The sequence below is a fragment of the Anarrhichthys ocellatus genome, unplaced genomic scaffold (assembly GCF_004355925.1).
Source record: "Anarrhichthys ocellatus isolate YVR2014 unplaced genomic scaffold, GSC_Weel_1.0 scaffold93, whole genome shotgun sequence".
Classification (NCBI taxonomy): domain Eukaryota; kingdom Metazoa; phylum Chordata; class Actinopteri; order Perciformes; family Anarhichadidae; genus Anarrhichthys; species Anarrhichthys ocellatus.
The window spans coordinates 1,365,586-1,390,565 of NW_022280123.1; the positions used below are offsets into that span (position 1 = coordinate 1,365,586).

Consider the following 24,980-nt stretch of genomic DNA (forward strand, 5'->3'; position numbering starts at 1 on the left):
ACTAAACCAGAAGCGTATCGCCCACTCTCCGGTTCCCCCTCAGGTGAATACTGGTAGCTCTGCCAGCACTGTTGCCACTGTTCGCACTGTTAGGACCGTCAGCCTCTAGCCGCCGGCTCAGCCGTTGCCATGTTGAAAGTCAAGCGCGCAGAGGCAATCCCTCATTGATATACTCTGAATTTGAAATTGAGCACCTTAAAAAATTGCAATTGTTTTTGTAATGACAAGAGATTAAATGACTGAGCGTAATGTGGAATGAATTGTTCATCTAACTCTCAGCAATCTGTTTGTCTGTCTGTATGTGTGTGTTCTTTGTGTATCTCGAGAACCGTAAATCTCCCCATGTTAAAATGCCTGGTACGAAAAGACTGTTTCGGGCTCCATAGCTAATTTCCCCATTCATGAAAGTCTCGAACAGCCACTGCACTAGTAGTAAATAAAACCCACAGAGAGCTATTACCCAACTCCGCAGTTCCCCTCACCTCTACAGACAGTTTTTGTGTCTTTCAGCTTGTCGTTTTGGTTTCACAGCCTTCAACTTCACTGTTTTGTTTTGGTCAGAAAAAATATAAAGCCACAATGCACTACCTGCCCAGCATCAAGCGGCACACAGACAACAACATGCTGGAGTGTTTAGCAGGTAAAGAACCAGATGCTTTTCTCAGGAGTTGGTAGAGACTTTAAATGAATTATCTGTGCCTGTTGGATTTGTAAATATATTGATTTTCTAACGCATTGCAAACTATATAAGGTGATGAAATGTCAGTCTTATATTTGTAACGAGCTCCACTGCCTTCAAGTGGCCATAATGAAAAGTCAATAATTGCAGGTTTTAAACTTTCCGAGACTGTCTAGAATAGATGTTTAAATGTGAAATTCAGAAAAATTCCAAATTAATTAAAATTCAAATTGATGCCTAGTTTAAAACCCATTTGTATAGGGTTAGGCATCTTAAACAGGCATCTGAAAAACTCTATGGCTTTGGTTAAGTTAATTTTAAATTATAACCTAAGTGGGAAATGTCCTTTTTTAGACTCTAGCTCCATTGCTATATATTAATCTATGACCTCTTTAGGACCAGAGGGAAATGCAGCAACGTTGTTAGAACTTGTTCCCTCCCACACATATCTCTGCCTTCTCTGAGGTGCAATGGCCTGTAATTGACACATTTTCAAAATCGAGCTGAGAAGACACTCAAACTGATGCACAGATTGAACAGACAGGTCTAGTGAAGAAGGGGATATCTTAAACAGGGACCGGCAGTAGGTGTAACTGTAGGTGTGAATCGTATTTCACTCAAATCTCAGTGAACAGATGTATCGTTGGATTTATTGATGGATTTATTTGATAGATAAACCAGTTGACCAATGGCCTCATTGAAACTATTAAAAAACGTACTCAATAATTCTGTTTAGTTCCCTTTTGTTTTTCAATTTCATGCCCAAGCAGTCAACCCATGTTGCGGGCTATATTGCACCATTCAGTCTGTGTAAGATTTATAGGAGCAATATAACAGATAACTCCTACTTAATGGCGGCAGTCCCTCCTCTGTCTCCAAAGTCAGTGTTGTTCAGCTCACTTTCATATCATGTCTCTGAAAGACAAGACCTTACTGCTGTGACACAGACTGCATTTAGAAAAAATAGCAGTTATGTAATTACTACATATTTCAATTTATGTAATACAAATACTGTATCTATTAGACAGTATTTTGATGACATTCTTCAAAGCAAAAATCTGCTACATTTGAGATATTTATATAATATAAGCTTGCTTATCCTTAGACTTTGCAGCAGTCACAGTTGGGATGTCTGCTGTCCACAAACTTTGCTTCTACTGAAGATTCAATACAATTTTATTTAGTACAGCCCAAAATCACAAATCACAAATTGGCCTCAGATGGCAAGATAGCAATTCTCAAATGTAATTTGGGTACAGACCAATTAATTGCTATGAAAATTACATCTAGAATTATCAACTCAAAATGAATATTACCTGAAGCTACTGTAAGATATGAGGATACCACGAATCTCGTATAATTTCTTCTTTCAGGCCTACTTCAGCAATGGAAAGACATGATGTAGTTTCAGTGACATGTTTTCATTTATAATTATCTTTATCTTTTTAGAGTCGGGCCTACGTTCCCTCACCACCAATGATTTGACCAAGTTAGGCCCTATGTTTCCTTAGCCTCATGTTAAAATCTGTTATCGCTGATATCTTGCAAGCAATATCCGATAACAGAAAGACTCTTCTTGGTTTAGAATATTAGGATAAGCCAACCTGAGGCAGAGCAGGGCTGGTCATGCCTTCCCCAGGGTAGATATTAAAAGAATAATATCACAACCGCAAAGTGACATCACATCTGCATACTGGGAGCAATGGGCTTTCTGGACAAACGCCATTTGTTTTCCGGTTAACAGGGCTTTAGGTCCAATGGGATATTTTGGGGTTTTGGAATAATGGGCCGTCGGAGCAATGGCATGGCACTGGCGATACTGATCTTAAGGGAACATAGGCCTTCAGGAGCATAGGGTTGAGGGAACATATGATTTAGAGAAGATAGGGTTGAGTGAACATAGTGTTCATTACATTACAGTTATTTAGCAGATGCCTTTATCCAAAGCAATTTACAATTCAGTATCTATCTATACACCGTAGGCACAGCTACGGGAGCAATTTGGGGTTAAGTGTCTTGCTCATTGACATGTGACTAGTGAAGCTGGCGCCGGGGATCGAACCACCTATCCTCTGATTGCAGGACGGCCCTGCTCTCCACTTAGCCACGGTCACCCACTCATGGAATAGGGTTAAAGAAACATAGGGTTGAGTGAACATAGGGCTGATGGAACATAAGGCTGAAGGAACATAAACATGCTCCCCTCTAGGGTAGCATGTTTATGACTAGGTAGGGTAGTCTCGGGTAGTTGTTCCTGGCCACAAAGCCTATAAGATTCTTATAGTGGCTCTCCGTTGCACCAGCATCTGTTTATATTGGCAACCATTTGTTACATGGACATTTTTATCTACGTATTTCTCCTTTGCATGTATTCCTGTCTCTGATTGGTTTATTTATTCATTTGTTTCCGGTTATCACAACATGAACTACAACAACTATAACAATTTTAAGCCATTAATCAAATATAACTAAACATAACATTTTATACATATGCACATACATACTTAAATAGATATAATATATTTTTACTGCCTATTTAACATGTAAATAACAAATAAATAAAACAAGGTCCAGTACCAACCTGTGATATAATCAGCAGTGCTGCAGCATACACACACCCATAACCATGCAACGGCTACCTTTATTCATTGTCACTGTCTTGCATATATAAAGGTTAAGGGACTGTATTTCAGCCTGTCGTCCACCTTCAGACAGGAAAGATCCTGAACCATTTCAAGCTCTCTGCAGATATTTTTTTGTTGTTGCTGCAGTGGACCGTATCACAGGGCCATAGTCCACGTGTCAAAAGCAAGACCTGTACAACCAACTATTACCAGGACGTAAATATAAACCAAGATAGTGCTGTTTTCCCAGGCAGAGCAAACTCGGTTACTAACAGGTGACGTTAGTTCTAAAATGTAAAACAAGGTTTGTGTAATGCTAAAAACAGTTTGTGCCAGAGGTGAGGTGTTTTATCTGAGGAAAATGTAGGTGCAAACCTACAAATGTTTAAAGGGAATGTAAAAGTACTGGGATTGTTTGCAAATTGTATTGCAGTGGAATGTAAAACTATTGCAAACTTATTGTTAAAGTGTTGCAAGGCCTTATTGTTGCCCTGACAATTTTTTTCATCTTCCTTTTCACCTCAGAATTTCCATAGGAGTGGCATCACACAGATTTATAGCTCTGTCTGCGCAATATGAGAAATGTATTTCATTTTTTACTGAAGAGGAATGTAACTGCCTTTGGTAAAACAACCTATTTTCATTGGTACGGTTTCCTTTCCAGTCAATATTACTTCATAAGTTAGAATTGGGGTCTGTCCACGGTCTGTGTAAAGATCTACTGTATATTCCTGCTTCCCACTGTAATTCCAGCTCTGTCTCTCCTTCATGTCTGTGGGCATGATCGCTCTGTTACATTTTGTACTGCTGCAGTGTGATTGAGTCATGAGGTCCTGAGAATACAGCGCTGTTTCTGTGGAAAAGATGTGGACTTCGTGTCCACTATGAAACATCAGGGAACTCATTACCTTTCCCTCTCACCAAGGATTACATGGATCAGATATTGGAAAAAACAAAACACTACAGTATTATCCATGTAATACAATTTTTGCACCTCTCTTACTATCCAATTCATAATTAATTTTTCTTTCTCCTGCCCACTCTGTCTCTCCAGGGCCAGTATTGTCCAGAAGAGAGTCATTTATTTCCAGGATGAAGGCTCTCTCACAATTCGACTGTGTGAGAAAGGTAATGACAGCTGCCCGTCATCTTCTCTTTTCATCCTTGACCGCCCATTATGGTGCCATTATGGTGCCATTATGGTGCCATTATGGTGCCATTATGGCGCCATTATCCCTTGTTCCATCTGATGTTAATCCCCCCCCTTTGGAGCAAAACTGCTCCCAGCCTTTCATACCTTGTTTAAAAAAATAAATACCAGTGAGACAGCAAGGCAACAGGACTCTTTTAGCTTCGAAGCTCACGTTTTTTGTGCAATAAAAAAAACAGAGCCCGGACATGTGTTTCAAACTTCATCTCAGGGGATTTTGACTCATTAAATCTTCCTCTCCTCTCCCGAATCAAATTTTCCATGTTGTTGTGCAAGCCAATCAAGCCACCTTGTCTCCATACGTGAGGCGCCTCCGATGTTTGACTCATCCTGCTATAACTCGGATGTCAAGTGAGGATTTTCTTCTGAATAATTTGGCGACTCATAAATATTCAAGTACTCCCCTTGACCTATCTTTGCAAAACATTGGTCGGGACCAATATTTGAATATTCATAAATCTGCGTCAAAGCTAATGTGTCATTTAAATACCAGTTTATTCCAGGGATGTTTGTTTTTGTGACATTCTCACTGGCTCCAAATTGTAGTCATTTCACTGGTAATTTATGCAGGTGTTCATTAATGTCAAAGCTTGCGCACTGGCGGATCTCTGTTTGTCTGTTAGCTCCTGAACTCTGTTTTCTATCATTTATTTGGCTCGTGCATTGTCTGTCCTTAAAATTGTGTTTGTTCATGTTCACGTCCCGTCTCCCTGTAGAGCGTGTGTTCGGCGAGGCCACAGAAGCTCCCGCTATGGAGTGCTGCGCCTGCGGAACAGCCAAGTACAGACTCACCTTCCTCGGCAACTGGTCAGAGAAAGTACATCCCAAAGACTACCCAAGTGAGTTCAAACCGTTGGCCACCACCTGTCAAAAAAGTCTGGATGCGCCACTGGGTTGTAGCAAGAAGGGTTTTGTCAGAAAATACAAAGTAATCTTTCTGAAATAACAACATGGAAAGAAATTGTTTGACATTTTGAACCTACAGTCAGCAGCTGGTTAGTTTAGCTTAGCATAATGACTGGAAACAGGGAAACAGCTAGCTTGGCGCTACCGAAAGCGAACAAATAGATATTGTTTATCTTTTCTTTAATCTGTACAAAAGTGTAAAACATAGTTTAAGTCTCCACTTCAATTCAAACCACTCAAACCTGAATGAAAAAACAACTAAAATGTCTTTCAGGACGAGCCAACCACTGGTCTGCTCTGATTGGTGCGTCTCACTCCAGAGGCTACGTGCTATGGGAGTATGGGGGCTACGCCAGCGAGGGCGTCCGTCAGGTCGCTGAGTTCGGCTCCCCCATCAAGATGGAGGAAGAGATTCGACAGAAGGTAGGGTATCAGATGTCACTCCTTTTTTTGATGGAACTGCACTATTTCCATGTGTTTTCCGAGAGTCATAATGGTCTAAACCAAAGAGCTAATGGGCACTAAAGAAATATAAATATATACATACTTATACTCCAACCTTCATCAGCGCAGACAGAATGTAGATACAGTATCATCATTATATACGCTCATTTGTCAGGGGCTATTACAACATACTGAGAGGTTAATGACAGGCTGAGGCAATAAGAATCCATGACGACACACAAACACACAGTAATTTCTGTCAAAATGGCAGCTGATGAATGTGCAATATAGTGAAATTCTCATTTCCACATTGGGCAAAGCGTTTACATAGCAACACAGGGCGTCTTCATCGTCTCACCGTCCCATTATTCTTCTCATTAAACCAGATGCATATTGACAGTGCTTGGTGCTGCATTGTGCTCGAAATCAGATTCCTTTGGAAAACATCAGCAGACTTACTTTTGAGCAAACTATGCCTTTAGGGGATCAGATATTTTTGGAAGGCATCCACTGGATATTACCCCAAGAGGACAGGCTGTTGCCTTAGTTCCTCACTTGAGTGAGTGCGTGCATGAGAGGACACAGCTGAGAGATGTGCTTTAGCATTCGTGTGTGTATGTGTGCATGCAGGTGAGTCAAATGCTTACATGTCTATTCAAGTCCTTAAAGATTGGGTAATGTGATAATATGTACTGTGAGAAGATAGAAATTGGCCAAAAGACATTTTGGGAAACCATTTATAGCATGCTACGAAGCTACTCCTTTAAGTTTAAGCTTTGCTTCCTCCGAAGGCTAACTTCAAATGAACTAGAACTAATGTGAAATTATTTTTGAACTGATGGGAAAATAATGTAGCTCACCATGTTACATAGTAGACGACTTGAAGTTCACTCACCGAGCCTCTGCTGTCTCAATTGAGTGATAAGCTGCTAATCTTACTCTACAGCAGTTGTATTTTAAAAATTCATCAAACAGCTTAATCTTTATCAATGGACTTTTTTTTCAGAAATGTTTTTAAATCCATAATCTTCTCATCTGTTTTGGTATCACAATCATCCAATCAGCAAGGGTAGCTAGTTTTCTCAGAAATGCATAAGGGGAACGGGGTATGCAATTGGTCAGACGGACATTTTTTTCCATAGTTTTTCCAGTTTGAATAAAAAGGGAAAGGCTAGCTCTGACACTATGTTGTTCCATTGTCCCTCTATCTTAAACCCCTTCTCCACCAGATGAGTTTCAGCCATAGTCTGTATATGAGAAGTGGACATTGTAACCATGACATCACCCATTGGTTTGTTTGGCCAGACTTTTTTAGGCAACCAAAATGATTACAATTAACTGTCATAAACACATAAAAACCGACTGTGAAAGGGATAAAGTTTTAAGACGAAAACAAGGACAACATCCAGACTGCACAAAACTGTGGTAGCGACCTGTCAACACAAGGTTGCCCCGCCCTAAAGCCTAACCTGCTTTATGGTTTATTTTACTCTGAATGGGACCATCATGTACAAAATGAACATCATGCTGCATTGAAGACTTGAAACGAGCGATTGAGACCATAAACTCATGTTTACAATGTTTACTGAGGTAATAAATCAATTGAGAAATAGTCATTTTTTCATAGACTTTTATACAATCAGACTTATTTTTTGCAACCAGAGGAGTCGCCCCCTGATGGCCATTAGAGAGAATGCAAGTTTAAGGAACTTCAGCATTTCCTTTACTTTTCAAACGCGAAGGTTACTGCCTGGTTTTAATCCAAACAGTTGAAATGACAGGCTCACATTTCACTCACATGGAGCTCCTAAAGATCAACGAGACATGGACAGGAGGATCCAAGGATTGAACCAACAATCCGGTGATTAATGAGCAACCAGCTATACCTACTGAACTATAGCTGTACGTATAATGAATGGAATTAGTGATACATTAGGCCGTTGGAGGTAGTGTTGCATATCATGGAGCATACATAGATATCAGCATCTGGTTATTTTTTAATCTATAATCAGTTTCTCAAATGATCACAGTGTAAAATGATATATTGTTATAGAAGATTGTATCTATATGTGACATATGTATGTTGCCCCTTCGTGCTTAGGCCCACAATATGAGGTTGTCTCTGAGTCTTCTTTCTGCCACTCCGTCTCTCTCTATGTGAGCTCTGAAAGGTGTGTCTTGGCCATTTGCGAGGGAACAATAGCATGTTGTTAGTGGGCTGTCAGTATGGTGTGTGCCTGTCAGTTTAGGTTTGGGCTGTTGTGTGGAGACATTAGAGTCTGACGGACAGCCCTAAATCCTCTCTTGGCTGGCTCTGTCTGTGTCTGGGGCTAACTACCCTGACACAATGGAAACTTCAGCCTGTAACATAGCAGAATGAGATGGCTTGATTGTGTACTGTAGACTGGAATGTTAGCCATTGAGCTGTGGAATGAAACAGCTCGATTGTACACTGTACACTGGAATGTCAGCTATTGAGTTGTCAGACTTTGTAACGGGGGTCTTTTCTATTAATCCGTGAACTAAAAAGGTTTTGTGTCTTGCCATTCACATGGCAAAAGGTGGATCGCACAATGTGACTCTTCTTTCAACGCGACAGCTGTGTTGTTACTGAAAATTCTTTTCTACTTAACAAGAAGTATGGACTCAAAAGTCCAAGACTACAAGAAAATAGAATAAAATCACATATGCCATAATTTAAAAGATTTTCCTTTATAAAAACAGAAGACATACTAATAATGTTGCAGCTTCAACTCAAGGCTGAGTTTTGTTTGACCATCAGTATGAAACAAAAATTGAAATGATACAAAACATGAAATCATCAACATGTCATTGCATTCAAGAAGTTGGAAAATGTAAAGTATTGGCATTCGCTTGACTAATACTTTCTGCACTGGAGGCCATTGAAATTATTATTAAATATTTCTTGTATTGTGCAGTAAACTGGTAGAAAGAGTATGTTGTCCATATCTATGATTTTAACATCATTAAAGGAATAGTTGCCAAGAGTTTGATGGGAATATTGATACTATTGTCAAATCTCTGCATTAAATATGAAGCTGCAGCCGAATAGCTTAGCTCATTATAAAGACTAAAAACAGCGAGCTAAAATTGACAAAAACGCAATAACCAATTATGTTGCACAAACATGTCAACACTGAAATCTTTGTAAGTTTATAGATTCTCTTCTTTACCAAAGAACAAATCGCAAAGTGGGTTTTATGAAGAAATTTCTTATTAATTAAGAACAGTTGGCGAATGAGGCCAATTGTTATGCTTAATCATATTTAAATATTAAAACAAGTGCCTGTAGGAGAATTCTAACATGATAGTAATGCCCAGAACAGGATCAGTGCTTTTGAATATATAATAAAGTGCAATAAATAAATGTAATCAAGTAAAGATAGTAAACTTTATTGCCCCTGATGGGACATTTGTCTTGGGCACAGTGCTGCAGTCTATTGCTTTACATAAAAGGTACTTGACATTGATAACATGGTTGCTGAAAAAAGAACTGCACGCTTTATGATATTGTTATTTATGGAGATCCAACAATTACCCACACAAGCAATCACTGGAGCGACAGTGGTGAAGAAAGACTCCCTTTTAACAGGCAGAACCAGGCTCTGGGTGGGTGACCATCTGCCTCGACCTGTTGGGTTGAGAGAGAGAGAGGACGAAGGAGAACATACAGTTGCTCCACATATTGATGCTTCTCCTTGCTGCCATTTTCGTGTCCCATCACAAAGTAAATACATTAACATGCAAGTGTCTCAAAATGATCTTTGGTGTGTCTTAGTGTGAAATAAGATGTCAGCTGATTGATTCTTTGCTCTTTCAACGTCAGAAGCTCTCTCCCAGAGCCTGCACCTGCGTGATCAGAGCTGATGTGTGCTTGGTCTTAGCTTCGAGTCTCTGTTCGAGTTGGATCACATCAGCTTTCTGTGCCACCAAAGAGGATTTGATCTCTTTGATCTCACGGATTAGACGAACACTTTCCTCTTCCGCTTTCGTCTGTTTGGACTGAGCTGCCGCGACATCGATCTGCAGACACAAGCTCCTGTTTTGTTCTTCGATGAGGTCAGCAGACGGCTGCTTGGCCTTTGTCTTCAGCGAGAGCAGCTGTTGGTCTTTGGCTCTCACCTCTTGTTGACGTTTCTGCACCTGGATCTGAGAGGCGTTCATGCACAGGTGTCTCTTTTGCAGCTCAAATGATGCGGTCCTGAAGCTCCTGTATCTCCTTGTTTTTCTCCAGAGCCAGCTTGTCATTTGTTTCTACGTGCTCTTGCAGCTTTTGATTACACTGCGCTAAATCTCTTCTCTGCTTCTTAACTTTCTCACAGCTCTTGAGCTCAGATGCCAGAGTCTCCACCTCCAGCTGGACTTTTGCCGAGTTCAGCTACTTTTGCTGTGTAGCCTGAAGATTTTTTTCCTGAGCTAGAGCTTTTTCAAGAGTAGCTGTTGATGATTTCTCATTTCTTAAGGCTTTCTCAAGAGCCATTCTGAGCATTTGTTCCTGTTTCAAGTCCATTTAATTGGTTTAATGACCACGGTATCACTGTGCTTGATTGGCCAGCAAACTCGCCTGACCTAAACCCCAGAGAGAGTCTATGGGGTTTTGTCAAGAGGAAGATGAGAGACATCAGACCCAACAATGCAGACGAGCTGAAGGCCGCTATCAAAGCAACCTGGGCTTCCATAACACCTCAGCAGTGCCACAGGCTCATCGCCTCCATGCCACGCCGCATTGATGCAGTAATTCATGTAAAAGGAGCCCCGACCAAGTATTGAGTGCATACTGTATACTGTACATGGACATACTTTTCAGTAGGCCAACATTTCTGTGTTAAAAATCCTTTTTTGAATTGGTCTTATGTAATATTCTAATTTTCTGAGGTACTGAATTTTGGGTTTTCATTAGCTGTAAGCCTTAACCATCAAATTAAAAGAAATAAACAGTTGAAATATCTCACCCTGTGTGTAATGAATCTATATAATATACGAGTGTCACTTTTTGAATTGAATTACTGAAATAAATTAACTTTTCGATGATATTCTAATTCATTGAGATGCACCTGTATATGGCCTGAAAGTGCGGTTTTAGTAGTCGTTTGTAACATGACTGAAATGTATATGCAGTAACATGACATAATCTAAGGCCAGGGGCTGGATAGAACAGTTTTAAATGGTGTTTTAATTGCTTTTGGCTCAAGAGGCCGCTACATGAGAACATCTCCACGCTTGCAATGTTAAGTCCCTTGAGAGTGGGAAAAGGATAATGTGCATGCCCAATGCCTTTGGCACTGAAAGTGAATGGCACAAATTTGATGCCACATGCGGCTAGTTGACTGTTGCCCCGCTACGATTTGATTGGCTCGTTGCCAAGTACTCTTGTGGTCATTTGCTCGTAATTGGCAGAAGGTAGTATTTCTCGTAAAAGCAAATGGTAGCCATAGTCACCATGAAAAGGGTTATCTTCTACAGCACACATTTGAAAGTCTGCCTGAAGAAAGACATGAGCCCAAACACCTCGGTGACCACAAGCCGCAGGATAAACCAAACTTGACAAGAGAAAATGCTTTTTTTTGTATTTTTGTTGACGAGATGGTACCTGGTCAAGAGCAGGCTTTCATAGCATCTTCCTGAGAGGATTACAACACCATGGGTGCAGCAGGTTACGCAGAGGCTTATACAGACTTGGCAAAGTGAGCCCAAAAATATGTCACTGTGTAATCTTTAGATACGCTAGTTTTCAATTGTGGATGGTGAAAGCCATAATCAACTGGTAAAATGTTTGTACTGACCTTGTCAAAGTTGTTGTAAGACTTTTTCTGTAGGTAACATTTCTTGACCATGTTGCCCTGTAGAGATAAAGTTGGTAAGTCCCTAAAGTCTTATATGACTTCAAATTTGTTTAAGTGTGTTGCCTCGAGAGAAAGTATAGACTGTACCCACCGCATCAGTAGGGAAGTAAAGGCTCCATCTTTTTGGGGGGAGCCTGGACTAGTGCAGAGTTGACCGGGGTTTCATCTGTTTGATGACGACAACACAATGTCCAATTTCTATTAGCTTTCTGCTCCAGTGGGTTTGCAGTTGCCTTGATATCAGCTCTTACCTTGGTAGCTCATTTCCCCATCTCTTTATGTTTGTTTGTATCCTGTGAACATGAAGGCAGTACATATAGATCCATAAGGATGGTTTATACCATACATATTTCATAGTATTTATATCCTCTTTTGTGCTAAGCTATGCTGAATTCATCACAAAACTGAGTGCATATATGAAAGTGGTGCTGATTTTCCGTGAGACAGAAAATAGGAAGATAAGATAGTGTATAAATAATCTCAAAATATGTCCTTATTTTTCAAATATTTATGGTTCATGAATGTTTGCAGATGTGCAGCTCTTACCATATCTGCATCCTGTCACTGACTTAATATTGATAATATCTATGAACTTTGTTCACAGAGCACATACAAATAGATGTGATTTAAACTACCTGTTTCAGATTAATAGAGTGTAGAAATAACTGAATGCCTACTGGCTTCTATGAAATCCCATGGAGATTCTATTCCTTGCAAAGAAGGAAGTATTTTAGAAATCATCTCAATTTGATGTGAACTACTTAGAATATCAACTGTTCTGTCGCTTAACAACCTTGAACACAGCAGGCTAGCATCATGTTAGCTTCATAGCTGAGTAGCTAATGTATCAAGAAAATGATCCTCTTACTAGTTCATCATTCTAGTTTCCTGCCTCCACATAAAACATACTACACAATATCATCATAGTTAACTTAGTTATGGCAAAGAGACCTATTCCTGCCTCCAGTTTTTAGAAACATCTGGCCTCATTTACCAATATCTTCCCAAGAAAAGTCTACGTCCGAGTCACAGCTCTTTGACCGCAGTGAAAATATAGCTTTTGAAAGGCTAAATAACAACAAATATGGATTTTAGCAAAATATTTTGTTCGATAAAAACTGGTCTGAGGACAGACAATTACAGTTTGAGTCGAGGAGCGCTACAACGCTGGCTCTGTGTGAGTTTGAGAGAGAAAATGATAGAGGGGAAGAGAGCTTGGACTGCTGCACGCAATGTTTCTCTAACTTTTTTATTATTGAAATGTGAGTATCAATGTTATGAATGAAGCTTTAACGAATGAACGTATGATTGCCCAACCCTTAGACGAAGGGTTCTGTGGTTCATTGGTGAAAGTTGGAGATGCCTCAGTTATCGGTTCGTGATGCCTCCGATCATGCCGGCTCGTCCTCCATGCTTGGATTTTCCCTCTAGCAGGAGGCTCGTTCACTAGCCGTGCACCATCTTCCTTTCGGTCCAAATTTAACTTTTAAAGATGCCCCTATAACCGATACGATTACCGATCGTCAATGAGCCATACTAGCTGATGCAGATGGTTTTTGGTCTTGTCTTGTTATAGCAGCTGGTAAAGGGGTCCAGACTATTTTTTTCACCAATGTCACAAAAGATCATTTCATCAAACCTGAAATCAGTCGGAAGTGTCAGAAATTCTAAATGTTATCCTTTTACTTTAATATCCTGTTACTTTGTCTAGTCATCAATACTGTTGCACAAAAAACACAAAGTACAATTCAAATGATTAGGATGAAACTATTGTATTTTTATTGATTTAAAAAAAACTTTGCTTTAGTATTTTAAAATATGTAATAAAAGCAGCTTAGTTAAACAGGCCATAATTCCTCTATCTATTTTATATTGCTGTGAAAACATCTCCTTCAAACAACTGTATTTTTTCAAGTGTCTCCACAAAAGTAAATTTGACAAGATTACATTTGAACACATTGTTTTAACTAATAATAAAAATAATAATAATTTACCTTTCCCCAATTCTAATTTTTACTGAATCAAAGTTGAATGCACCATAAAGTAACCCAATGGACCTCTGTATTTTAGCTGTTAGCACTGGTACTGTAAACGTCACCAGTTCTGCAGATTTGCTGTTCACAATGTAACATTAGCAGGAATCAGTGACTAGAAAGCATTAATGCCGATCTCCCACTTGCATAATTTTTACTAAACATCCGCCGATAAAGGTCGGCAGTGCAATTCTTTTTTTCACATCATGATGTAGTTGAAGTGTAATGGTGCGATTAATAACCAAGGCGATCACTGTGCCAGCTGGCCTCTTGGAGTCGATTTACCTTCAGATCATCAGCAGCCTGATTCTAAGGTGATTTCTCAAAGAATTTTGTCACATAAATGGAAACAGACTATATGTATATATGTATTCACCAGCAACCCGGCATCACTGAGAGCACCATATTTCCCCTCATTGTTGTGTGTGTTCTCATGCACATGCATCGCCTTGCAGATAAAACAGTTCTCTATGGTTGTTGAAAGAGATATTGAAGTTACCTTTTCAAGGTTTTAAACACAAGCAAACTGAAACACACACACACACAACCCTCTGGGGGCATACGAGTTCAGGCCGGGCGAACATCGAAGTGGCTGCTGTAAAGGTGGGAAGCCGACATGGGTCAGTAATCCCTGTCTTAGTTGAGAATCCCAACCATCCAGTGGAGCAATCAGCTGTGGTGATGTGTGGACAAAGCCTTAAGACCAACCCCTCTCGCCCCGGAGCCGACCTGCGCTCCCCTAACTAACACAGGCCTGGGCTCGGCACACGGCAGACAGACAGACAGACTAGGCCTGAGAGCTCTTACCGCGATGATGCGAGGACAAGCCAGAACATCTCTGTCAGAGAGGCGCCTCGTCAAACTTGTCAGCACTTTCGGAGGCTTCACATTGTTCAGAAAGTCATGAGGCAGCATTAGACAACAGAGTCGTCACTCGCCGCTGAATGGGTGTTGACACAGCACCCTGCTCCATCTTACGAGTGGAAACCAAGAGAATTGAATTGCTGCTGCGTGCATCATTTTAAAAAAATCCTGACCTAAATCTGTCGTCTCCCGCTTGTTTGTTTAAACTTGGAAACTTGACCCCCCCACGCATGTGAGCGCCAGAGGCCCGGCTGGACAGGGGCTCGACATGCATGAGCTTGTGGAAAATATGTGTGATGAAGCCCCATTTTGAAAAAGGCTCCAGGCAAACAGTTTCTGTTCATACCACAGCACGCCAGCTGAGAATCACGGCCCTGACTACTTTCTGGAAATGGACCCCTCTATATGCCGGCAACGTTGACGTAGCAACAAGCAAGTTTGAACGTGCCTGCAATCCTGAGGTGCTGTTCTCACTTCACCGAAGCTGTCAGAACAAGGTGCACGTCCTTTTTTTTTTTTTTTGGACAAATGACAGCATGAGCTTTGGAGTTGCTGGTGGTTTTACACAGCTTGGCTACCTGAGCTTATTTTGTGTCAGTAAGAAGAGACAGATTTGCTTCCCCTTTTGTCCAGAGGAACTAAAAGTATCTTTTTAATGTCACCTGCTAAAACCAAATTACACGGCACATTTAATCATCAATCGCTTGGAAATGTCACACGCGGCTGAGAGCGCCTTAACGATCACACGACGAGTGGGAGGTTGGAAAAACTTGGAAGAGCTGCGGACCAAGAAGTAAATCCGCAAACCTTTTTTTTTTTTTTATGTCGCAGCACACTGACACAAGAGAACAAATGTGAAACTACCTAATTATTCGTCCCTGTGAAATGCCAAACGCTCTCAACCAGGTGCGATCACACGGGAAGCAAAATGTCAAGAGCGGCTCACCGACTGGCCAATTGTATCAGCTTTAATGTGGAGAAGTGCGATGACGGGCCCTGTTCAATTACATTTTAATAAAGCCAATGCAACTCATCGCCTCGATAGTGATTCGCGCATCCAGAAATCTCAAGGTCTACCGTAGCCGGTGCACTCTTGCTCACCTCCAAAAAGGATTTGTCAGTTGGGTTCCTCTTCCTCCTTTCTTTCCTTCCTTCTTTCAGGCATCGCTCAGCGGGGCGCTTCGTGGGGGGTTGCTGCCTGCCTGTCATGGCTATAGCTGTTGTGAAAAGCCATTTGATGTGGGATTCTTTTGTGTGTGAGCTTAATTAACTTGTTTTGAGAAAAAAACTGGCTCAGCTTTTAACACTGTAGGGAGCAGTCAGAAGCTCACCTTTCTCCTTTTAAAACAGGGCGACAAAAGAGGCAGGAGTATAAAGACGGGTGGATGGCGCGTCGCCCCGAGCCATAGGCCTGACCGTATATTGCCCCGGAGCTAGTACCCATCAGGCCTCTCTGGGGAACAGCTGCAGCCGATAGCTCCTCTGTACAAAGCCACTCTTTCTTTCCATCACAAAGTTTCAGGCTTGTGGGTTTGACAAAAAGAAATGTGAAATGTGTCACTGTGACCTTCTCTGTGCTGGGGGAGAGAGATCGGTCATAGGCAGAAAGTGCATCTGTGGCTCTCGGTGGCTGTTGGGCCGAGGCTGCCTCACTTACCCGGCCTTCTTCTCCACAGAGATATTATTTTGCACTCAAGTGTGTGGCTTTTTTTTAAAGGCAGGGTTGTTAATCTTCTTGAAAAAACATTTTTGATGTTTTTGTTGAAATTCGTATTGCATCCTAACAAGCTATCAATGAATCAATCTCTGACAAAAAAAAAGATTAAAAAAAATCTGGTATCTGTGGCTGTCACAGTACTGTAATAAAGCCCGTCCAATCAATTAATTCAGCCAAAATGTAATGATTTGATGGGCTACCTGCTTGTCTGTGAGCTATATCTGCCCGTCTATCGATCTGTTGCCTGTATGGAAAGACTCAGTCACGCCCCTTCCGGTGTCACCCATGGGACCTCATTTCAGAAAAAGATATATGCGGTAGTCAATGGCGCGAGGCAAATTATTTTTTCAAACTCGTTTCAATTGTACCATAACTCAATTTCAAAGATAATTCTGAACATCAAGAAAGACAAACAAAGGTTTGTCGAAGTTCCATTTATCGGAAAATATTTTGTAATAATGAACTGGATTTTTAGGTTGGAGGATTTTGAAAATGTCGCTTACTCTTGCTAGTTTCTCAAGTTTAGCTACCCTGGCTTTAATGCTCTTCATTGATGCCCACTTTCTTTCCCTGCTTCCTAAATTTTCGTTTATACTTTTCTTCCTCTTGCCTCCTGGGGTACATCCCAAGTCTCTTAATTGCGTCCCCGTTTCCCTCACTTGCGTCCTTTCCTTGCGTCTTAGTCCCTCCCACCAGGGATGCATGGAGAGACGCAAGGAAACCATGCGAGGAGAGAGGAAATGAGGAAATATTTTTTAAGAGATATGAGACGTCCTTTCCTCAGTTGCGTCACGTGAAGCGACGTCTGTTTCTGATGACGGAGGATCAGCTGTCAGTCGGCTTTAACAGCTGCAGAGACTTTTGAGAAGTTTGTGTCTGCTCACATGATCACTGTACTTAATAATAGTAACTAATACCACTGAAAACTAATAAAGACACACAGTAATCGTCACTGTAGAGGTGTTTTCTCTCTGTAGCCTGTTACCTGTTTAACAAACTGTGTTCTGTATCTCGTTTATAAGCGCAAGATCGATTTCTACCGGCAGAATGCGTTTGTCTTATTGATGAAATATTTGCGTTTGTATGTTTTAAAATTCTGATTGTGACGTCATTAATAAATAACCCAAAATATGATTATTGTTTCTCTTGAATACTAGAATTAATTTATTAGGCTCCATGTTTCAGGTTAAACTTAAATGATTTAACTCATCAAACCCGACACTTAGGAATCACGTGACTGAATGAAACGATGATAAATTATGTAAAAAGTGTTTCATCTCTCCAGCTGACTTTAATTGTATCCATAATAAAAGTTATTGAGGGAAATATCAGATCGTGAAAAGACAAATCTTTCTAATAAATGAAGAAAGTTGTTTGTGGTCCTTTTGTTCAGACTACAATGAACATTTATTTAAACCAGATGGTGAATCAGAAAACTAATCAAATATAAAACTTGGGTAGCACTTTATAATAACTACCCACTATGAAGCATTAGTTAAGTATGAGTAAACACTTAATTCATCATTTATAAAGCATTGTTCCTACATTAATAATTCATTAGTATGCAGTTCATAACAGTTGTAAATGTTTTATTCTTGATTAATAAGCTAGTCTATTATGTGTTTCATTATTGTGTTTTCATACTTTATAAATGTTGGATTCCCCATTTGTAAATTAAGTATTATATATTTTACAAACCAATTATTAAGGAGTTGTAGATGATTAATAACTTATTTAGATGTACATTATTCATGCATTTATATATATGTAATGGTTAGGGACTATGTTAATATATGCTTTATAAATCCATATTAATACTGCAATTCATGATTAATTCATGATTTATTAAGGTAGTTACTACTCGTTAGTAAAGTGTTTTATGTGACCTCATCTAAAGTGAGGACTATTTATGCCTTACAAAGCATTTAAAAATGACATTGAAAGGCCAGCAGTGTCTCAAAACACAGTTTTTGAACAGAACAGGCAAATAGAGACAACATAAAGTGATCAAAAACATATTAATATTTATTGCAAGATGCAAACAATATACTGTTAAATACAAACCAACAAAAGGACCACAAACAACTTTCTTCATTTATTAGAAAGATTTGTGTTTTCATGATCTGATATTTCCCTCAATAACTTTATTATGGAAACAATTAAAGTCAGAGGGAACTGGAGAGACGAAACACTTACTGTATATATATAACACTTATATATATATATATATATATATATATATATATATATATATGAGAGAGGGAGAGCTGGAGAGACGAAACACTTTTTACATCATTTATCATCATTTCATTCAGTCACGTGAGGCTGTTCATTCCTGATTGTCGGGTTTGATGAGTTTTATCATTTAAGAGGAACAATAATCATATGCTGGGTTATTTAATATCGACGTCACAATCTGAATTTCAAAACGTACAGACGCAAATAATTCATAAATAAGACGATCGCATTCCGCCGGTAGAAATGGATCCTGTGCTTATAAACAGAACACAGGACACAGTTTGTTAACAGACTACAGAGAGAAACACCTATACAGTGGTGATGACTGTGTGTCTTTATTAGTTATTAGTATTATTAGTTACTGTTATTAAGTACAGTGATCATGTGAACAGACACAAACTTATGAAAAGTCTCTCCAGCTGTTAAAGCCGACTGACAGCTGATCCAGCTGTGATTAGCTGATCCTCCGTCATCAGAAACAGACGTCGCTTCACCTGACGCAACTGAGGAAAGGACGTCTCATGTCTCTTAAAACATATTTCCTCGTTCCTCTCTCCTCGCATGGTTTCCTCCATGCATCCCTGGTGGGAGGGACTAAGACGCAAGGAAAGGACCCAAGTGAGGGAAACAGGGATGCAATTAAGAGACTTGGGATGTACCCCTGGAAGGCTGTTCTCCTGCGTCCTAGCTCATGGCTCCTCGGAGATCCCTCCTCGATCCTCAATCCTCCTCACAGAAATAAGAGCTTTGGGACAGCCGTCAATATGGCGGCGCAGAACAACTTCCGGTCGAGGAGTGAGGAAATGACAAATAAGAGACTTGGGATGTGCCCCTGGTCATCGTTTCTCTTTCCTCATTCTCGCCTGCCTCCTACCTTAATTTCTTACTTGTTTTATTCCAGCGTCCCTTCATCAAAAAAGGAAATATTCATTTCCTTTTTTCAATCTTTCCTTCATCATTAGTTCATAAATCTGTTCCTCTGCAGAAACAGGTGGTGTTACAGCGAACTCCCTTCCCCTTTTCACACACTCGTCTTTCTTTCTTTTCCTGCATGCTCCTTCTCCTCCCTTACTCCTCCATCCTTGCGTTTTCTCCAAACACCTCAATGACTCACTGATTGACATCGCTTCAAGAAAACCCAAAATGTCTTTCTCTGTTTTCTTGACAGTCATTTTTCTTTCTCTCCCATTCTCTCTCCCTCTCTCTCTCTCTACTCTCACTGTTTTTTTGTTTTTTTTTATTCTCTGTTTTGAAAGCCCTTATTTCAGACAGATTGTCAGAAGGGCGGAGGGTGAGGGGAAGGAGAGAAGTCAGGGTGGGAGAAGACGAGCAAGAAAGCTATCCTTCACTTTCATCGCTCTCCTCAAAACACTTCACAGGAAATTGCGGCAGACGTGCTGCAGATAGACAGAGAGGCCGACAGACGCACACACACACACGCACACACACACGCACACACACACACACACACACACACACACACACAGCACTCCGTACATCTGTATTGCTTCTTGTAGAAGTCCGCATCGCACCACTAGAGTAGAGAAAGGAAACAGAGTCTTCCTCCCCTCCCATCCCTTTCACATGGCTGACACCTGTCAGATTAAGAGCGGAGGAAGCAATGCTAAGTGATTTACTTCCTCTTAGCGCATCTCCGCGTGCGTGTTCTCAAAACCGTCGGCGCTCTCCGAGACATTTTGTCAACCCGTCAACGGCGTCCACGCTCTACCGGGAGGAATGCTTTCATTGGCACTGCTCGAAAATGCCTCAGCGGGGAAATTTTCTCGCCGCCGGTTTTGGTAGTTAGCCAGCGTTTTGTTTGATTTGTGCGCATTTAAGGGGAGTAGTAGTCGGCCTCCTTTCTCTCCCTTTTCTATCTGCATTTCACATTTTGAGGGAAAGTACTTTCAGTTCCTCCTGTTGTTCTATATTTCTTTAGTTTTTCTTCTTACCATGCAAAGACGTCTGCATACAATAAAAAGAAATTTATTTTTTAAATGTTGAAATGATGACTTATTTAAACACACTTCCAGTGTTAATCGTGGCACATGATTTTGATTTAGTTTTAGTCTTCTTATGGAAGTATAAGATAGTTTTAAGTCAGACCTTACAAACACAGGACTTTCATCCAGCAGACTGCTGTCGTGTCCCGTGCGAAACCAAAATTAAATGTTGACTTTAAGTGTTTTACGGTCTGTTCCCTGCGAAAGTTTGCTTAGGTCACTTGTTATACATTTGTTTGTTGCGTTGTTACATTATTACGCTATTCTGTTAACACGAACCATGACATTTTTTTCTTACCTTTACCAAGTACGTGTGTTAATAAGCTTTTTACGATGTTAACCGTGTGTTAGAGTCAAGCTAACCCTAATGAAACGTATATAATATTGTTTTGGTTCAGAAATGTCCACATTTAATGTTTCCCGAGGTTTGCAGAAACGTGCAATGCCAAAAAATGTTCTGCCAACTGTGTTAACAATCAACATTTGTCAGGCTTTGGCGATGTTACGTTAACGTAAGATTACAGTTTTAGTATTTGTTTCGTTGCCCGTTCTTCGTTTAATTTTCTTGTTGCCTGTTAGTGCAACAGCTCAAGCAGCGAAATCACTTTCTGAAGAAATCATTTTTTTGACCAATCAACACCATACAATGTATGATTCCACAAATACATGCATGGTGTTTAATAGCAGGATTAACACATTTGTCCATCCCTCCATCTTTCACATAATTGTTGAGTTTTTACTATTTTATGAAAATTGGAACGTGGCCCGTCATAGATTCTGTTTTTATTGGTTACTTTCTATTCCTGTTTTTGTCACAAGGTGAGGGCAGTAACACAATGTAATTTTAATCTCTATGGACACATATACTGTGTCACATCACGTTGGCCCTTTAGGAAACACGACCTTGTCAAGCTTTCATAAATAATGTCACTGATGCCAACAGCGTTTTCTTGATGAATACACGGGGAAAATCTTTTTTTTCACCCATCTTGATATGTATTTGTCAGGGAAGCCTTGATGAATTTATGCTGATACCTTACATGAACCCGACGCCTCGCACGTCTCCCTGCCCCAAGGCATCTTCATTTTTAATCAGATACATATCATCTTTGGTAAAAAACAAGTCGAATATATTACCATTTTAACCCCAAATCTGCTGCTCTATGGAGGACAATGTCTTCCTTGTTTATTTATTCAAATATAGTTTGGACTTTTTTTCCCGCACGCATGCATGTCTATGCTGCTGTGCGCGCATGTTTCCGTCGGGCTTCGGAGTGATTTGGTTTTATCGGGCTGCAATGAAGGGTGCTGTCAGCCGCACTATATTTGGCAAGGTGGGCGGATGAAATGAGAGACAGCTCAGCCCACTGTGTGCATCTTTGTGATTTGTGCGAACGTGGGAGTAGAATTATGTAGTGTTGGTCTTGAGTTCTCGCTGTGAAAGAGTGAGAGGTAGTTAAGTCAGAGAGCAGCTGATGACAATGGGACGCACGCACACACACACACACACACACACACACACACACACACAGAGATACACACATCAGCTCACAGAATCGGCCCTGGGGGAATCTTTGGAAAGCTTTCGGTGGCTGACAGACGGACAGCGTCTCTCAACTAACTCTAATTGGCTGAGAGGAGGGAGACGACTGGACGAATGAAGCGGAGGATGAAGACAGTGACAGCCGGGATGCGTCCTCCCTTGTTTGAAAGATTATTTAATTTTATTTGTGCACCAATTATTGTCTATACCTCCATTATTACATGTTATTACCTTCTGCTCCGTCACTGAGGAATAGAAGTCTGAAAGTGGATGGGAACAGACGCGTGTCCGGTCTAGGTAGCATGACTTGACCAAGTGTAAAGTGCCTCGACTTGAGTGAAACATTTGCACTTATTTCAAAGCCGTTTGGAAAACGGCTGAAGTCCTGAAAAAAGTGTGAAAAGACGGTTTCCCAACATTAGCAGGTGTTTTATGTTAAATTGGGTTAATTTGAATCCAGTGTTTCAGCTCGTGCACATGCTGGTTTTAGTTGTACATTGGTCAGTGGTGTTTTTAGGACGAAATTTTTTTGCAAAACTAGAAAATTTCAAATAAAAAAATAAAAGGTCCATGCTGGCACACTCATCACCTTTGCATTGATTTGCTTAAAATAAGTCGCCGTTTCGGTCACATGGACCTTCCTCAATACATCATAAACAATCAGAAAGTGACACATTGCTTTAATAGTACAGCTCATAATTGCATGATAGTCCACAGGTTTGTTAGAGGTGTGTCCACAATCAATAACTATTCGAGTACTAGTACAAAAGTATTTACTGAAAAAAATACTTGCATAGGGAGTCATTTAAATAACAGACCTGCACACTACTGTCTGTTCCCCCAAAGTTTTTTTTATTTGATTTGGATATGACTTGAATTATTTCAACCACAAAAAAAGTGAACATACACCTGTAATTATATTTGATGACATGACAAATCCTCATCTACTTATTGGATAACCTGGCACATATACACCAGATCATATTCCCAGTTGTTTCTCTCAAGTGTGATCACAAAATATGACATTATTTTATCTATTAAGTACACCAAGAAGAAACGTTTTTTTTAAATTACATTCTTATCATACTTTGCTGCTTGCCTCCTTTATTATAGTATGATTTTGCAAATTATTCAGCAAATCGTGTGCACATGCACATTAGATTCAAAAAGTTAATTTAAAGAGTGCTAACATTTTACAGTGTCTTTAAACTTTCATCATTACATGTCCTATGTCCCAGTTCCCATTGCAGACAGCCACCGATCACATCTGGGTCTCTCCAATCACATGAAGACAATAGGATTAGAGAAGTGGACAGATCAGTCTCTTATCTTTCTGAAAATGTCTCATATCAGATGACTCATTTAGGCTAATTAGGAAACAATGCTGTGATGTTTTCATCATTAATTACCTAAATTAGATACAGGTGTGTTCACTTATTCACTTTGACCTGAAGAATACCATCTGTGGTTCAAACATTATTCCAGTCATGTCCTAGCTTGGCTGCGGGAGGATAACGGAGCACTAGCAGATTGGGACCAGCTGACCGCTTGCCTCTTAACGGATCATGAACACATTATATAGTAACTAACTAAATTAGCTAAAATAGCATGCATCGAAATATAATGACGTAAAAGTAATGATTATTTTTCTCCCCAATCTACTCAAGTAAGATTAAAAAGTATGCTACGTTAACACCGATAGCTCAATCGTTACTGTTGCCGTTGTTTGCCCTGTTAGCAAATAATGACAACAACAGTACCAATATGTATTGAGCCCAACTTGGCCTCCAATTTATGCCATTTGCTTTCATTGCCAAAGGCTTTCGGCATGCATATCGATGTTTTCCCATACTCAGAGGTCTTGACATTGCAAGCAAGGGGCTATCAACACAACACTATTTGAATGTTGTTGTTTTTTTTTTATGGAACGAAAAGCTTGATAGAGAAAATGCTGTTACCAGATATGTCTTCATTTTTGAGTGACCTTATGAACGAATATCTCATAGCCATGATGACCAATTAGAAGCAGAATTTTTTTCTTTCAATTAATTCTTCCCTGTAAATGGCAGCGTGTTGAATCCAGCTAATGTCTCGGTGTGTTATTGCCCACAGTTTGCACTCTCCCCATAGCTTCTCTGCAAAGTAGAATGTTTCTTTCTTTTCACTTTGACAAAGAATTGCAGTGTTTGGCCTCTGTTCTTCTATTGGTCCTCGTATAAAAAGTACATTGGTTCTTCAGGGTGTTTGACTTCAAACTAACTTTACTTAAGTGAAGGGAAAAAAAGGAAATATGATGCTTGACGTGAGTTGCGAAGGCTGCCTGCTATGAAATGAAAAGTGTGAAGAATCAGAAATACAGAGTTATAGACCCAGCTTAATGACTGAAAGCACAAAGAAAACAGTTAATCTAACAGTTTTCTTTTTTATTTGCTGAGAAAGAAATTACAAAGTTAGCCATACACTATATCAAGCTTTGAAAATAATGTTGTAATCTCAAGTAAAAATGCACCCTTTTGAGGCGGAATCATTGAGCTTCTTATCCAAATTAGCCCCGTAGCTCCAGGGATGGCAATGCTGTTTGCTTAGTTTTTTTCACTTCGGTCCATTAGTATGAAATCTGGTACAGATATCCAAGGTCCCCAGTGGATGAATTCTTATGGTTTTCATCTAGCACCTCTAGCAGGTCAGAGTTCTCACTTTTCCAGTGAAATATCTCAACATCCACCAAAATTAATCAATACATCAAATTCACTAAATGAATCTGCACACAATTTTGTACATTCATAGTCCTCAGAGGACAAATGCTAATGGATTTTGTGTTCATGTGACGTTTCCTCGAGCACCACTGCAAAGTT

General features: G+C 40.1%; 1 protein-coding gene across 1 annotated transcript in view; it reads left to right on the forward strand.

Moving 5' to 3' along the window:
• Positions 1 to 24,980, forward strand: part of LOC116398895 (spondin-1-like) — a 99,299-nt gene that overhangs the window by 34,421 nt on the left and 39,898 nt on the right. The window contains exons 4-6 of the mRNA XM_031875641.1: positions 4,358 to 4,431; positions 5,230 to 5,352; positions 5,694 to 5,842. Coding sequence (XP_031731501.1) covers positions 4,358 to 4,431; positions 5,230 to 5,352; positions 5,694 to 5,842 — 346 coding nt within the window. The remainder of the gene's footprint in view (positions 1 to 4,357; positions 4,432 to 5,229; positions 5,353 to 5,693; positions 5,843 to 24,980) is intronic.